Source organism: Paroedura picta, chromosome 5 (assembly GCF_049243985.1).
Source record: "Paroedura picta isolate Pp20150507F chromosome 5, Ppicta_v3.0, whole genome shotgun sequence".
NCBI classification, from domain to species: Eukaryota; Metazoa; Chordata; class Lepidosauria; order Squamata; family Gekkonidae; genus Paroedura; species Paroedura picta.
This window is the reverse complement of record NC_135373.1, coordinates 43,693,805-43,707,613: the sequence shown is the minus strand read 5'-3', so window position 1 is coordinate 43,707,613 and position 13,809 is coordinate 43,693,805. Positions and strand designations below refer to the sequence as shown.

The 13,809-nt window shown below is 46.8% G+C and overlaps 1 protein-coding gene across 5 annotated transcripts in view; it reads left to right on the top strand.

The window, feature by feature from the left end:
• The window catches only part of LOC143837570 (protein argonaute-1), a 60,154-nt gene that overhangs the window by 13,872 nt on the left and 32,473 nt on the right, over positions 1–13,809 (top strand). Inside the window, exons 2-4 of one of the 5 annotated variants that reach the window (XM_077337556.1) lie at positions 8,574–8,760; positions 12,230–12,350; positions 13,009–13,190. In XM_077337556.1, coding sequence (XP_077193671.1) covers positions 8,574–8,760; positions 12,230–12,350; positions 13,009–13,190 — 490 coding nt within the window. Of the gene's footprint in view, positions 1–8,570; positions 8,766–9,584; positions 9,702–12,229; positions 12,351–13,008; positions 13,191–13,809 lie in introns of those variants that run through there. The other 4 variants (XM_077337555.1, XM_077337557.1, XM_077337558.1 and 1 more) reach the window with 4 other exon arrangements.

Genomic DNA, 13,809 nt, shown 5'->3' with positions numbered 1-13,809 from the left:
GTTATTTATATGTATGGTTCTTTGTATAGTTCTCATGTAAACTGCATGGAGCCTTTGGGGAGGGCAGTATATAAATGGGAATAAATAAATAAATAAAATTTTGAAAAAAGGCAATGAAAGCAGTATAATACCTAAAATAAGTACTGCGGTAAAACTGGGTATAAAGTCATGGGGGGAAATGCAGCAAAAGATGAGATACATCCAGTCGTACAACGCAATAAAACAGTTCGAAACATTCAGCGGAATTAAAACTATACCGTACCTGACATAAACTTAGGGTTGACAGCGGTATGGAAGGGGGGAAGTCGCCCAATCCCTTTAACAGAGGTTTCGTGCGTGACAGATTTGTGGTGAATTGTGATTTGTACCCAAGCAGAGTTTGTTTGTTTTTTTTGCGTGGCCAGATGGCGGCAGTGGGGGGAAGGGGTCGCTGCCTCAAATGGATGAAAGCCGTGCTAGGCCCGTGTGCACTTGTAGTCTTTTCAGCATGGCCAGCTGGGCCATCGGACCAGCAAATCAGGCTCTCTGGGAAACTCTCAGGGGAAATCTGCTATGGTGGGGGTGTGGATTGTTGGGGGATATAGTGCAGTTGTATGTGAATGGCATGTGTGTGGAGCAGGGATGAAATACCCTTTGAAAATGGAAGGCTGTCTAGTCCTTGCTGGGGACTATGCTCTTTTAGGAACTTCCATTGATTGGCCAGTTTGATACTACTCAATTTAGGTTTAATCTGGACCATGGGGTTTCTTTAGCATGACAGGTGCTAATGTAGCATTAGTGGTGTAAACTTGTCGCTGTTCTTTTACATGTTTGGCCTTTGCATGCTTGTCGCTGCCTTGTGGGTGTTTTGGTCTATTCATTTCATTGTTTACAGTTTTTCCCCTGTGTATTTATGTTTGTGTGTTTTTGTGTACGTGACATCTACCATTTGAAGAGAAGGCTTCATGTTTCTGGTGTAATGGCTTCTAGTCTACAAAACAAACAACCTGGTCTACTAGAATATGTCTCCCCCCCTCAGATTAAAGGTTTTTTTTAATGTTTAAGTACCCTGGCCATGCCTTTCAGTTTTGGATGCCTCAGACTTGACTTCTCCTCCTGGAATTAACAAGAAATGTGGGTATCTGAACTGTTACAGTCCCGTTCTTCCCTCTTCCCCAAACGAATAATTCCCCACATGTGTTGAATACAGAGTTGGGGAGAATGGCCACCTCATGAGTGTGAATTTCACACAGGCCGGCTTGAGGCCTGGCACCTAACATTAAACTGAGCAGTGTTCCTGTGCACATAAACCTCTGGGATGTATATTGTATTAAATGAAATACAAAACTGGGGGAGGATTGCAGGAGGGGGGGCAACAATTTGGAAATCTCAAGCCACTCCTCCCAAATCTCTCCCTCCAAGATTGTCATAGCTTTCAAGGATAGCTCTTGAGCAGCCTTTCCCCCTCTGTCTCCTTCCATACTCAGTTTTCTTTAAATTGAAACTGTTTCCAATATTCTATTCCTTCTGGAGCATCTGGCTGGTTTCCCCCCCCCCCCTTTAGATTAATGAAAAAATCCAGTTTTCTGCAGACCAGCCCCCAAGTTTGTCTGTGGCTACTGCAGTTGCACCATTTCTGTTAGTCTCTCACAGGGGCCAGCTGGTTTACTGTGTAAGTGAAAAGGGGCAGGGAACTCATGAAAATTTGCAGAGCTCACTCTAGTTCCCCTCTCCCATTGCCTTGATTCTGTTTTTCTTCTGTCATTCTGGCTCTACTTCCCCCCTTTCACCTTACCTTCCAGCTTACCTTCCCCCCCCTTTTCCCAACCCCCCTGAGCATGCAGCGCTAACTTCAGATATTTCCCCCCTGCATTTTGTACATCTGCAAAGACATTGCTTGCATTTTTTTAACCCTCTGATTTTCTTTCTAGGAAATTCCCTCTCCCTCCCCCTTCTGCAAACTTTGGTGAGTCTGCTGAGTTTTCAGAAACAGATATCCTAGTCCAGAGTATGGCTGATTTTTTGATCCACATGGAGGCTGTTCTCGGTTATTAGGTATAAGGATTAAAAATATTTAGTCTTGCTTGCTCTCCTTAAGGAGCCTATAACAGCTTTCCTATAACAGATTGAATCTTCCCACACACCGCAGTTTCAGAGATCACTAAAAGTCTGCTCTGCCCAAAGGGATGGGACTGTACTGAAAAACAACTTAGCAGTAGTCTCACAAAGAAATCCAATAGAGTGTTTGCACAGCTTGGGATAAGAGGATTCCCCTTACTTTCCCTAAGCATTGCCCCCTGGCAATGTCAGAGGGTATTCAGGGCAAAATGCTGGCGTTCCTGGTTGGTTCTGTACTGTCATTTATATCTTTGCAAAAGTGGTTCCTGTAGAGCACTTAGAAAAGAGTGTAGCTCAGGGGTAGTCAAACTGCGGCCCTCCAGATGTCTACGGACTACAATTCCCATGAGCTCCTGCCAGCAAGGACGCTTAATAGTGTAATTGGAGCAGGATTCCCCAAGCTTTTTGAGGCTATGGTTACATTTGAGGGGGGTGATGAACACCACCTCTAAATGGCTTCCACTAATTGTTGTCTCAGGAGGAGGTGGCAAATATACCACCCTCCTTGTCCCTCCTGGGAAGAAGGAAATCCTGTAGGGAGAAACAGAACCACATTCTAAGGAAAGCCTAGTTGCTTACACCCTTGTTCTCCCAAATTACAAAGAGGCATTGGGGAAGCAAAATGAGCATCAGAAGTTGTGGAATGTAGCCAGTGATCTGGAAGCCTCTGAGGCTGCAGTCTTGCTGGCACTAAGCTAGTGTGAACCTGCAAAGCCCCCTGGAAGGAACTCCATTAAGCTTGGAAAGAGCTTCTTATGTGCATTTTATGATCCTGTAATCTGTTGCTAAAATCTTAAATGATGCCTTTCCCTCACTAAGGGAAGAAAATTAGGCAGTTCGGGATGGCATGTGACATCCTGCTTTATTCACTTTCTTGAAAGATTATTATTATATTATTATTATATTATTATTATTATTATTTCCTGCCACCTCCAGCAAGCCATATCTTGGCGGGTTACAAGATAAAGTGAGGGCAGCAGGCCAGGCAGTGACACCACAGCAGTTGATATGATGAGGAGATATAATCAGGGATGTGTAACATTGAGTCCCTACAAAACAGCTGCTGAAATGGCTTTCTGGACACTTTCTGAGCAGCACGTGTTTTGTAAAGCCACAGATCCGTCTCCACACTGGCACAGCGTCTGCAGGCAAAGCCATTTGACAACTACAGGTTGTCAGTCTGTGACTCATGCTGAATCCTGGCTGGAACAACGGCCACTTGACAGCATCGCTGTTAGTTTTGCAGAATAATCGCAAGTGCTTGTTTGCTGAATCAGACATTGTCAGACCATAGCTCAGCTTCCTTGACTGTTGGTTATGTCAGAGGATGGCAGGAGACCTGGCCGGGGGTGGGGGGCTCCCTTCAGCCACCCCATTTGGGATGATCCTGCGTTGAGCAGGGGGTTGGACTAGATGGCCTATATGGCCCCTTCCAACTCTATGATTCTGTGATTCCTTACAAATCAGAGTGAGAGAGCTTGTATGTACTTAAAAACTGTTACTAAAGGGCAGAGATGGGTTTGGTTTCCGCCGGTGGACAACCTGTCCGCCTTAACAGCTACCCAACACCGTTGCTGGCAAAGTCTGGTGTGTCATTTGAAACTTTAAAATGTAATTTTAATGCAATCTCTCCCTCCGCCCGCAGACTGCAAGCATCACAAAAAAGGAGCCTTTTGTTTGATCCTCTGTTCCCCCCTTCTATTAACTTCTCTGAGGCTTTTAACTCAGGTGGCAGCCTTGATCTGAAGGTTGTTGGATACAATGTGGGGGGGGGGGGAGTGCGGCTGCAGTGTCACTTGACAATGGCAGTCTAGGAGGTGAGGGAGACCTCTTTTGTCACTGGGCCCTAGCCTCTAGCTGACCTTGGAAGGAAATGGCCTCCAAATTCCAGTCATTAGGGACTCTTGGAAGGCCAAAGGTCAGGGTGGGGGGTGATGCAATTGATTGGGAGGTGGGGCCAATTACTGCTTGGGCTTCCCTATAAAGCAGGAGATGAGCTGGGTGCTACTGTAATTTGCATATATTTTTAATTCCTTGGGAAAAACATCAGAGAAGCGTTTCGGTTTTCTCTCTGCTCCCTTTTCCTTCTCAAATAAATTGGGGCTGATTTTAATGTTGACTGAGGTGGCAGAAAACAGAGACGATGGGATAGACTTCCTTGAAAGCATTATTCTAAAAAGAAAAGAAAAGAAATATCTTGCCTGCCATCTCCTTGCATTTAGAAAACCAGCTCAGCAAAGGGAAGATGTGTCAGATCGCTTTGTGGGAAGAAAAGAGCTCTTTTGCAAGCAGGAAATGTTCGAAAAGGGGACCTGAAATGGTACAGTCAGTCTTTCATTCTAGGGTTGTACCACTTCCTTCTGCTCTCCTGTGAACACCAAGCCCTTACAGGTGGGGGTAGAGTAGCAATATGAATCGCTGGGACATCTGGGAATTCTACTTGGCATCACCCCAGCACCTTCTAGGAACCATAGTGACTAGTGCTCCCCTCCCCCAAAGTGGTTATGTTGGAAGCTACATCCGCCTCAGGGTGGGATGCCTGCAACTGCTGGAGCCAAACCTCTTGGGCTCACAGTTCCCTAGGCAGCTTCTGAGGACAGTTCTGGACCCCAGTAGGGACCACGGGAGGGTTTAGGGCAGGGGCAGTCAAACTGCGGTCCTCCAGATGTCCGTGGACTACAATCCCCATGAGCCCCTGCCAGCATTTGCTGGCAGGGGCTCATGGGAATTGTAGTCCATGGACATTTGGAGGGCCGCAGTTTGACTGCCCCTGGTTTAGGGGATTTGTGGAAGAGGGAACTGGACATAGGAAGAGAAATGTATTTGGTTTGATGTCTGGGACTGGAATGGACTGGACTGGACTGGACTGGAATGGACTAGAATGGAATGGACTGGACTAGAATAGAATAGAATAGAATAGAATAGAATAGAATAGAATAGAATAGAATAGAGGTGTTTGTGGAAGACTGTTGGTGCAGACACCTGGGACTTTGTGGGAAAGGGGAGGGGGGAAAAAGAGACCCAAATGGTACCTTTGGCTTTAAACCGGGCTTTCTCAACCAGGGTTTCATGAAACCCTGGGATTTCTTGATGGCTGTGGAAGCTTTTCCCGAATGGGAAATTAAATTTTAACATTTTTTAAAAATGTGTTAAACATTTATTGGGTGGTATGACCATATATGGTCATGACAGCTTCTCCCTCTTCCCCAGTATGGCCAATGATGGCCACAGTTCTGCTTCCCATCCATTTTTTGCACAATTGCATCACGTCTGGGGTTTCTTGGAGCCTGCAGAACGTTTCAGGGGTTTATCAATGATAAAAAAGTTGATAAAGGCTACTTTAAACAGTAGGGAAAACCTTCTGGCCACTCCAAACCCTTGACCTGGGAGTCCCTGCTACTGTTCTGGAAGGCAACACACAAAGGATCTGCTTTTCTGGTGTATCTCCAGGCATCTTCAGCTGAGCAGATGCTGGCTCCCGCCATATGGACACAGGACTCCTGGGCTGCTTTGCCTGCTGCTCTGCAAGTGGGGGCAGAGGAACACCTGTGTCTCCTCTGGGGACTCAAGAAAGGGCTGCCAGGGAAATATTCCTTTTTTCTTTCCGCCTCCCTCCCCAGACTCTGTTTTCAGTATCAACTGCCCCCATTGCTTTTTGAAGCTATGCAAGCGCCTATAGATCACACAGTGTGCTTCTTGGGTGGTTTCTGCTTTGGGGATGTTGTGCGTATATACATTGTGAAAGGCTTTTTGCAAACGTGGAAGACAAGATGGAGTTTGTAAGATTCATTTCGTAATTACCGGGGGCCAGGGGTGCAACCACTTTTAGCACTGGGAGGGAGCTTCTAGTGCCTGGAGCCCTTTGGTAGAACAGGGTTATAAACCCTGGTTTCAAAGGCAGCTGCCATAGGTTGTGTCAGGCGGTGCCAGTCCCTGCAAATTCAGCTGCGAATCCTGCTTCCCAGTGTCCTGGCCTTCTGACTCCTTTCCTGGGTTCTCTTTATTTAGGAGCCATTCCATTGTGGGGGCTTTCTGGGAAGGAGCGTTTTTGCATTCAAATCTCCCAGAACACGGATTCCCTCCTGCTGCCATGCTCTTCAAACTGCCAAGGTGCACTGCATTGTCTCCAGAAGAGCAGCTTTCCCAATTGTCGGGCCTCTCTTGGGCTATTTATAGGGCCGCTGTTGGAGCAAGCCTTTCTGTTTTGCTGCCGCTCCGTAGTACAGCTGGAGGCCCCTCGAGAGGTAGGCTGGGGAACGGCTGAACACTTCTGGTAGGTGGCCGTTGTCTGGGGGCAGCACAGGACCTCCAAGGGACGATTCTGGTGGGGATAGCACTCTGCTAGGAATACTTTAAAAGGCCAGTGCTGAGGTCATCGGCTACAGATGGACTTGGGCTGTGGACTTTCCCCAGAGGTCTTGTGGACCTTGACTCCCTTGAAAAAGGCATAGGCCTCCTTGAACTCAAGTAGCTTGCACATGCATTTGTCACTGGATTAGTCACTAGTCTTCCCTCAGTTGATTTCCACCTTCTCTCCAGATGCCACAAGGTAGTCATGTGGTGGCAAAATGCAGACTGCAACACCTGCACAAACACACATCCCTTGCGGATAGTAAGCTAGCTTGGCAGGGAGCAGGCTCAGCTACAACTCTTTTCCCTGTACTAGTTCTTACATGCAGGGAGTTCTATATAGAACAATCTAGAAATTGGAGGAATGTGTAATTTACAGCAGGCTGCATAAAGAGGAAAAGAGGGACAGTGGTATAAAGACATTTGGGACTAAGCCACATCGCTTGGTGTTTCTTCCTTAGTTAGTCTTCTGCCTCTGCTTTTAGCATGTGCGATTCTGTTTATTCCTGCAGTGTGTGTAAAGTTATTTCCTATGAGCAGGACTTTGAGGTAATGCATAAGTTTTTAGCTGCTGAGGACCTGTTTTGTGAACAGGGGATCCCATGTCCACTCTCCAGTTTAAGGGATTGGGTAAGTGATTATGTGAAAGAATCCTTGCCTGGAGATCTGCTTCCAGTCCTACCAGGGAAAGAGAAATCTTCATAAACAAAGTGTCTGTTTTGGTATACAGCAGTGGTTCTCAACATTCCTAATGCCGCAACCCTTTAATCCAGTTCCTCATGTTGTGGTGACCCCCAACCATAAAACTATGCAAGTGTTCTTTCACAGAAATTAAACTGAAACTGACCAATGGCATGAAGATCCCTTGTTCATGATTGTATATAAATTGGGGGTTTTTCCGGGGTTTCTCAGTTCAGTCCTTCCATTTGTCCCACCATGTCGCTCTTGCTGTTTTCCACTGCTCCAGACAGATGAACGCTCTATCTTGATTTGCCCTGCAAAGCTGTTGTGCGTATGGTGGTGCCCCCCCACCAAGCCCTGCCCCCTGTGAAAAGGTCGTTCAACCCCCAAAGGGGTTCGACCACCAGGTTGAGATCCACTGGTATACGGGTTCATCTTGTCTGCCCTAACTTGGATGCTCCAGTCTAGCCTGATCTCACCAGATCTTGGAAGGTAAGCAGGGTCAGCCCTGCTTGATACTTGGATGGGAGACCATGTAGGGTCGCTATGCAGATACGGGCAACGACAAACCACATCCGAACATCTCCCGCCTTGCAAAACCTAGGGGATTGCCATAAGTTGGCCGCATCTTTCACTTGCTCCCATCTTCATGTTGCATTGGGCACTGTGGAAAGATGAGATAAAAATATTCTAAATAAATACATGTGTTCATGGGGGCAGGCTGTGGCTCAACAAAAGAGCATCTTTGTATGCAGAAAGGTCTGGAGTTCAGGGCCTGACACGTCAAGCAGTGGGTGCTAAAAAGACCTTTAATTGGCAGCTATCCAGGAGAACAGCTTCCTGTCCAAGAAAACAAGACCTGGTGGGCCAAGGGTTTGGCTCACAGTACAGAGCAAGTACAATGGGAGCTGTGGTTCAGTGAAAGAGCTTCTGCTTTGCAAGTTGAAGGTTCTGGGATCCCGGAGAGCTGCTGCCAGTCTGAGTGGACAATACTGACTTTGATAGACCAGTGGTTTGATTCAGGAAAAGGCAGCAAGGAAGGAGCCATGGCTCAATGGTCGAGCATCTGCTTTATATGTTGAAAGTTCTTGATTCAAGATCTCTGTCGTCGACTTTGAAAAGGAACAGATAGTAGATGGGAAAGATCTTTGCCTGAGATCTTGGAGAGCTGCTGCCAGTCTGAATAGGCAATTCTAATTTGGTAGAAAGCAGGTTCATGTACCCTTCATGCTTAATGTGCAGGCTATGCTCAGGGGAAAAGAGACACCAGATGTTGAAGCTCCAGTTTGCATCCCCTGAAGCCTACTTTATTCCTGGTTTGTCCTCCGTACAGCACAACGACTACTTTGAAGGTTAACGCAGGAGGCAGCCGAGGTGGTACAGGAATGCCGATCATTGCTTTTCAACCCCGTATCTTCTTTTTTCTTCTCTGCCTTATCCAGCAGCTGCTGCGGGCACTTATCTGCCACCCCTGCAGCAGGTGTTCCAAGCTCCTCGCCGGCCCGGGATAGGAACTGTCGGAAAGCCGATCAAACTCTTGGCCAACTACTTTGAAGTGGACATCCCCAAGATCGATGTCTATCACTATGAGGTGGACATCAAGCCAGACAAGTGCCCACGCAGGGTCAACAGGTAAGGCAAGTATTAGCCTTTGGCCATTTCTTCTCCTGTCCACCCCCACCCCCTTCACTGACCTTTAGGATCTCCCTTTCCTGGCCCACCTGTTTATGCATCGCTCCCCCGCTTGGACTTGGCTACAATTCCAGCGGTGGGAATGGTCTGTGAGAAGATATTTGGCCTAGCAGAGAAGGGGTTCTTCTGTGCCCCCTCTCACTTCCTTCCTTCCTCCACACCCACATTGGGTATTGCGGCCACCCTCCTGCGCGGGTGGCTCAGGAGATAGCTGGGCTTTCTGGACTCCATTGCTTGTTCAGCTTACAACAGCTGCGTGATCTTGGCCGTCCTCCCAGACTTTTAAAATAGTCGTCCTTCAGCTCCGGGCAAGTGTACTGCTGTTTTAAACCCGGCTCTTCATTTAGTCCTAAGCCTCAGAGGGTCAGGGCAGCGTTTGCTGTTGGTGGAAGAATGCACATGGTAAACTGGATGTAGTCAAACTCGGCAGATTGGCATATGTTAGTGGTTTCTTAAACTTTGCATCACTCTGGTTCTGCTAGTGATGGAGGATAACATGGAAGGTTTGTCCCCAGCAGTCAGAAACCTGACTTCAGCCACCGTTCTGGCTTCTGGGGTTTCAGGAAGGATTGCTGAAATGTTTTCCAAAATTACATTTTAAAAGTTTTTGTTTGCAATCATAAGAGGGCGAAATGTCTTCTTTCATTGCATTACAGTGAAGTGTATCCAGCCATGGCGTTCCTACATGAGAATGGTGTTTCAGTTTTTGGAAGGGGGTGGGGAAGAAATTTCTGCCTATCCCTCCCTCTCTCCTACTGCAGATGTTCTCGCTGCTATTCCTGAGAGTCCCTTTGAAACCCTGAACAAATTTGGGGGAGGGCCTTATAGGCTGAAGTGGAAGGAAGGCGCAGTAGAGTCCTGCCCTGCAGAGTCTGCAGATGGTTAGCTACACTACAGTATGATCAACAATACAAACCATGAATGGGTCTTTAAAAAAATGTCTCTAGTCCTCATTACTTGGTTCTAGATTTTGAATGGTGTTGCTGTGCTTGGGTCACATTCCAACTGCTGCCTGAGCTGCTGCCAGAAGGTGCTTAGAGATGAAAATATTTTTATAATCAGAACCACCGCTGTATTTTAGAGCACAGTTGAGAGCCAGCAAGGTGCAGTGGTTAAAGGTGGTGAACTCTAATCTGGAGTTTGATTCCCTACTGCTCCACATGAAGCCTGCTGGATGACCTTGGGCCAGATACAGTTCTCTCAGGGCTCTCTCGGCCCCACCTACCTCACAAGGTGGGAAGAGGAAGGTAAGGTGAGTGTAAGCTGCTTAAAGGAGAGAAAAGTGGGGTATGAAAACCAACTCTTTTTCTTCACAAGCTCCCCTCACGGCCAGAATGAGAGAGATATGCCCTAAGGCAGGGGTAGTCAACCTGTGGTGCTCCAGATGTCCATGGACTACAATTCCCATGAGCCCCTGCCAGCATTTGCTGGCAGGGGCTCATGGGAATTGTAGTCCATGGACATCTGGAGGACCACAGGTTGACTACCCCTGCCCTAAGGAGCTTACAATCTGATGTTTGCATGTGTGATAGTGTTGTGGGTGGGAGAAGGCTGAGATGTGAGAATGTAGGAAACTAGACCAACACAAGACAAAAGTCAATTGCACTTTGGCATGAGAGTTCAAATAAAGGTCTCTGAAAATCCAGGGACTGGAGGTCAGAGCAGAGCAGAGCAGCAGGGTTATGCTGTGTGGAAAGGTCAACCTTTCTGGGACTTCTTTGTTTAGAAAATAGGGGATCTAATAAGGGTTTATAAATTTATGCATGGGATAGAGAAAGTGGGTTGGAGGAAGTGGGTTTTTTTTCTCCCTCTCCCATAATGCTGTAACTTTACAGCCCCCAATGAAGTTGATGGGCAATAGATTCAGAGCAGACAATGAAGCATGACCTCAATGAGTAATTAAACTGTGGAATTCATTGCCAGCAGAGGCGGTGATGGCCACAGCCATCATTGTCTTTGACAGATTTATGGAGGGAAAGATCCATCCATAGCTACTCTGTGAGTAAAAGGAAACTTCATACCCAAAGGCAGCAGTTCTCTGCTTGGAGCCAGCATGAGGGGAAGGCCTCTGTGCCGTATGCCCTGTTTTTGACCCTAAAGGACACATGATTGGCTTCTGTGTGAAACAGGATGCTGGCCTTGATGGACCACTGGCCTTATTCATCATGGCTGCTCTTTATGCTCTTATTGTGTAGACCCTTTCCTGCTGTTGACTGGCAGGACAGTGAGGTAGGCAGAGCTGAAATATACCCCAGGCTCTCAAAACACTGCTTGGTGGAGTTTGACAGGTGTTCGACAGCAGCGTGTATGGATCCAAGCACAGGCATCAAAATAGAATCCCCAGATTTCTGTTTTCTGGGCTGTTTACAAACATAATACCAATTTAGTGTTATTTTTAGGAGTGTTTCTTATTTTTAAACTAGTATCAAAGCCCATTTTAAATGGGCATTTAAAATGGAAAGCTCCCCCTCCCTGCCAGCGGCGACAGGGCTTTGCGGCTCACAGGATGGCTGCAAACTCCCCCCCCCCCCGTACCTGTGGGCCATAAAGCCCTGTCGCTGCCTCTCTCCATGTGGCCGACAATGGAGGCCACAGCCACAAGGCTTCTAGCAGGCAAGGAGGGAAGGGGAGAGCTGGAGGGGGAGGGCCAATCAGGGTGGTCCTGGACAGACAGGGCCACGGACAGTCTCCTCCCAGGAGGCTGTTTCCCAAATATATAAGGGAGTGAAATAGTGTTAAGGATAACTATTGTTTCCCTATCAGTTTTTTTTTTTTATCAGGGACTGGAACCAGAAATCCCAACCTGAGGTTGGGAGGCTAGCCTTTTAAGTAGTTGTGGAGTGTGTCCCCTCCAAGTACTTGTCAGTGAGGAAGAAGCCAGATAACAGCTCTCGGGATTGGCAGGCAATATAAAACCCCTTAATTGGCCAAGGAGTGTGATTGTCTCAGGGCCTTCATAGGAAAGACTAGAATCCGAGTGCTTAATGACCAGTTACGCTGTTTACAAGTCTGCTACACTTCAAGCAGGGTTGCCAGTTCCCCGGTAGAGGAAAAAAGGCTTTAGACCAATGACATGATGCCATTTCCAGTGGAATCCAGAAATGATATCATACCTCGGGAATCACCAGAAATTGTGTGGCGATTTTAGCAAGTTCTGTAGAAAGCTGATGTCACTTCTTGGTTTTTCCTGGAAGTGATGTCACCCTATTGGTGTCAGCTGCTCCTGTAACCCTAGCTTCAAGGTACCAGCCAGTTATGTGGTAGCCCCTAAGCTCCCTCCAGGTGTAAATTCCTGTGGTGCTGCTCACAGCTGTAGTCTGCCTCGGGTGTTCCCCCACAGAACTGTGCTCCTAACGGTAGACTCCATCATTTTTAGCTTTTCTCTTTTTCTCTACCCGTCTTTTTGCAGGGAGGTTGTGGAATACATGGTACAACACTTCAAGCCCCAGATCTTTGGTGATCGGAAGCCAGTGTATGATGGGAAAAAGAACATTTACACGGTCACTGCCCTGCCAATTGGAAATGAAAGGGTATGAGGAGAATGTTCCTTTGGGTGGATGGATTGCTGGGGTGTTTTTATCTAGAAAACTTGAGTGTGTTCTTTTTTTTTCTTTTTAAAGGAAAAATCCAAAGGAAGTAGATATGTAAATACTTATGATCAGTTAAAATGTCATGAAGACATTAGGCAAGCTTTGAATTTCCCCTGAACTCTTCTGGTTGGATCAGCAGTGGTAACAGCAATAACTACCTGAAGAAGAGTTCTGTTGAACCTGAAAGCTTGCTTTTTGTATCCAGTTTTAACTTATAATAAGAGATGCTGTGGTTTACTGTGACCTCTTAATTATACCCTCTTAATATTTTTATGCTCTGAAACACATGCATTTTATGGCATATGCCACTTAGAGCAGAGGTAGTCAACCTGTGGTCTTCCAGATGTTCATGGACTACAATTCCCATGAGCTGGCAGGGGCTCATGGGAATTATCGTCCATGGACATCTGGAGGACCACATGTTGACTACCCCTGACTTAGAGGACATGCCTCTTGGGGAAAAAACCTGGATGTAACTACATTAAATAAAATAAGTATGAATTGTTGACAAGGTCAGTTCCAATTCCTCTGTCAGAGCACTTGACTGAGGCCTTGCTAGCTAGAGCCCTAAATGTGGCATCTTTTGTTTTCCTCGTAGGTTGATTTTGAGGTGACAATTCCAGGAGAAGGCAAGGACAGGATATTCAAGGTCTCCATCAAGTGGATGGCCATCGTCAGCTGGAGGATGCTGCATGAGGCCTTGGTGAGCGGACAGATCCCTGTGCCTCTGGAGTCCGTCCAGGCCCTTGACGTTGCCATGAGGCACCTTGCCTCCATGAGGTAATTCTTTTTTTTTCCATGTGGGGTCTTGCTGTGAGACAGGGGAACCCAAAGATGTGATTTCACAACATAGGGCTCATTTATTCCCCCCGCCGCGCACCCTCAAACATTGATTTTATCTCTTCTTCTGCACTTGGGGCCTCCAACAAGGAATCCTGGAAATTGTAGTTTTGGGAGGGTGCCAAAGGAAATAAACAATCCCAAGCATCTCTGAGAATGCCTTTTCTAAGAATGATCAGGAAAGGGTGGGGGAAATGGAAAGGAACTCCATTTATAAGTGTTTATACAAAATATATACGGAGGAAAGAACTGAACCCACATGTGTGTTAAGAATAAGGGTGCATGTCGTAAGGATAACTAAAAAAGGGCACGAGGCCTCAAAAGATAGGACAAAGTTTGCATAACAATTGCATATGCTAATATACATTAATAGATCCAAGTGTGCACCTAAGACTGTCCTTTATATTAGAAATACAGCTCTTCATGCATCACTTCATACATCACTTATCTATTGTTAAATGTTGATGGGGAGCTTCTCAAGACACTTCTGGTGGCTCCTTCTCTTTGAATCACCTGGCACAGCCTGGTTAGAGAGCTCTGGGTCCCCTGTGGCTGCTCT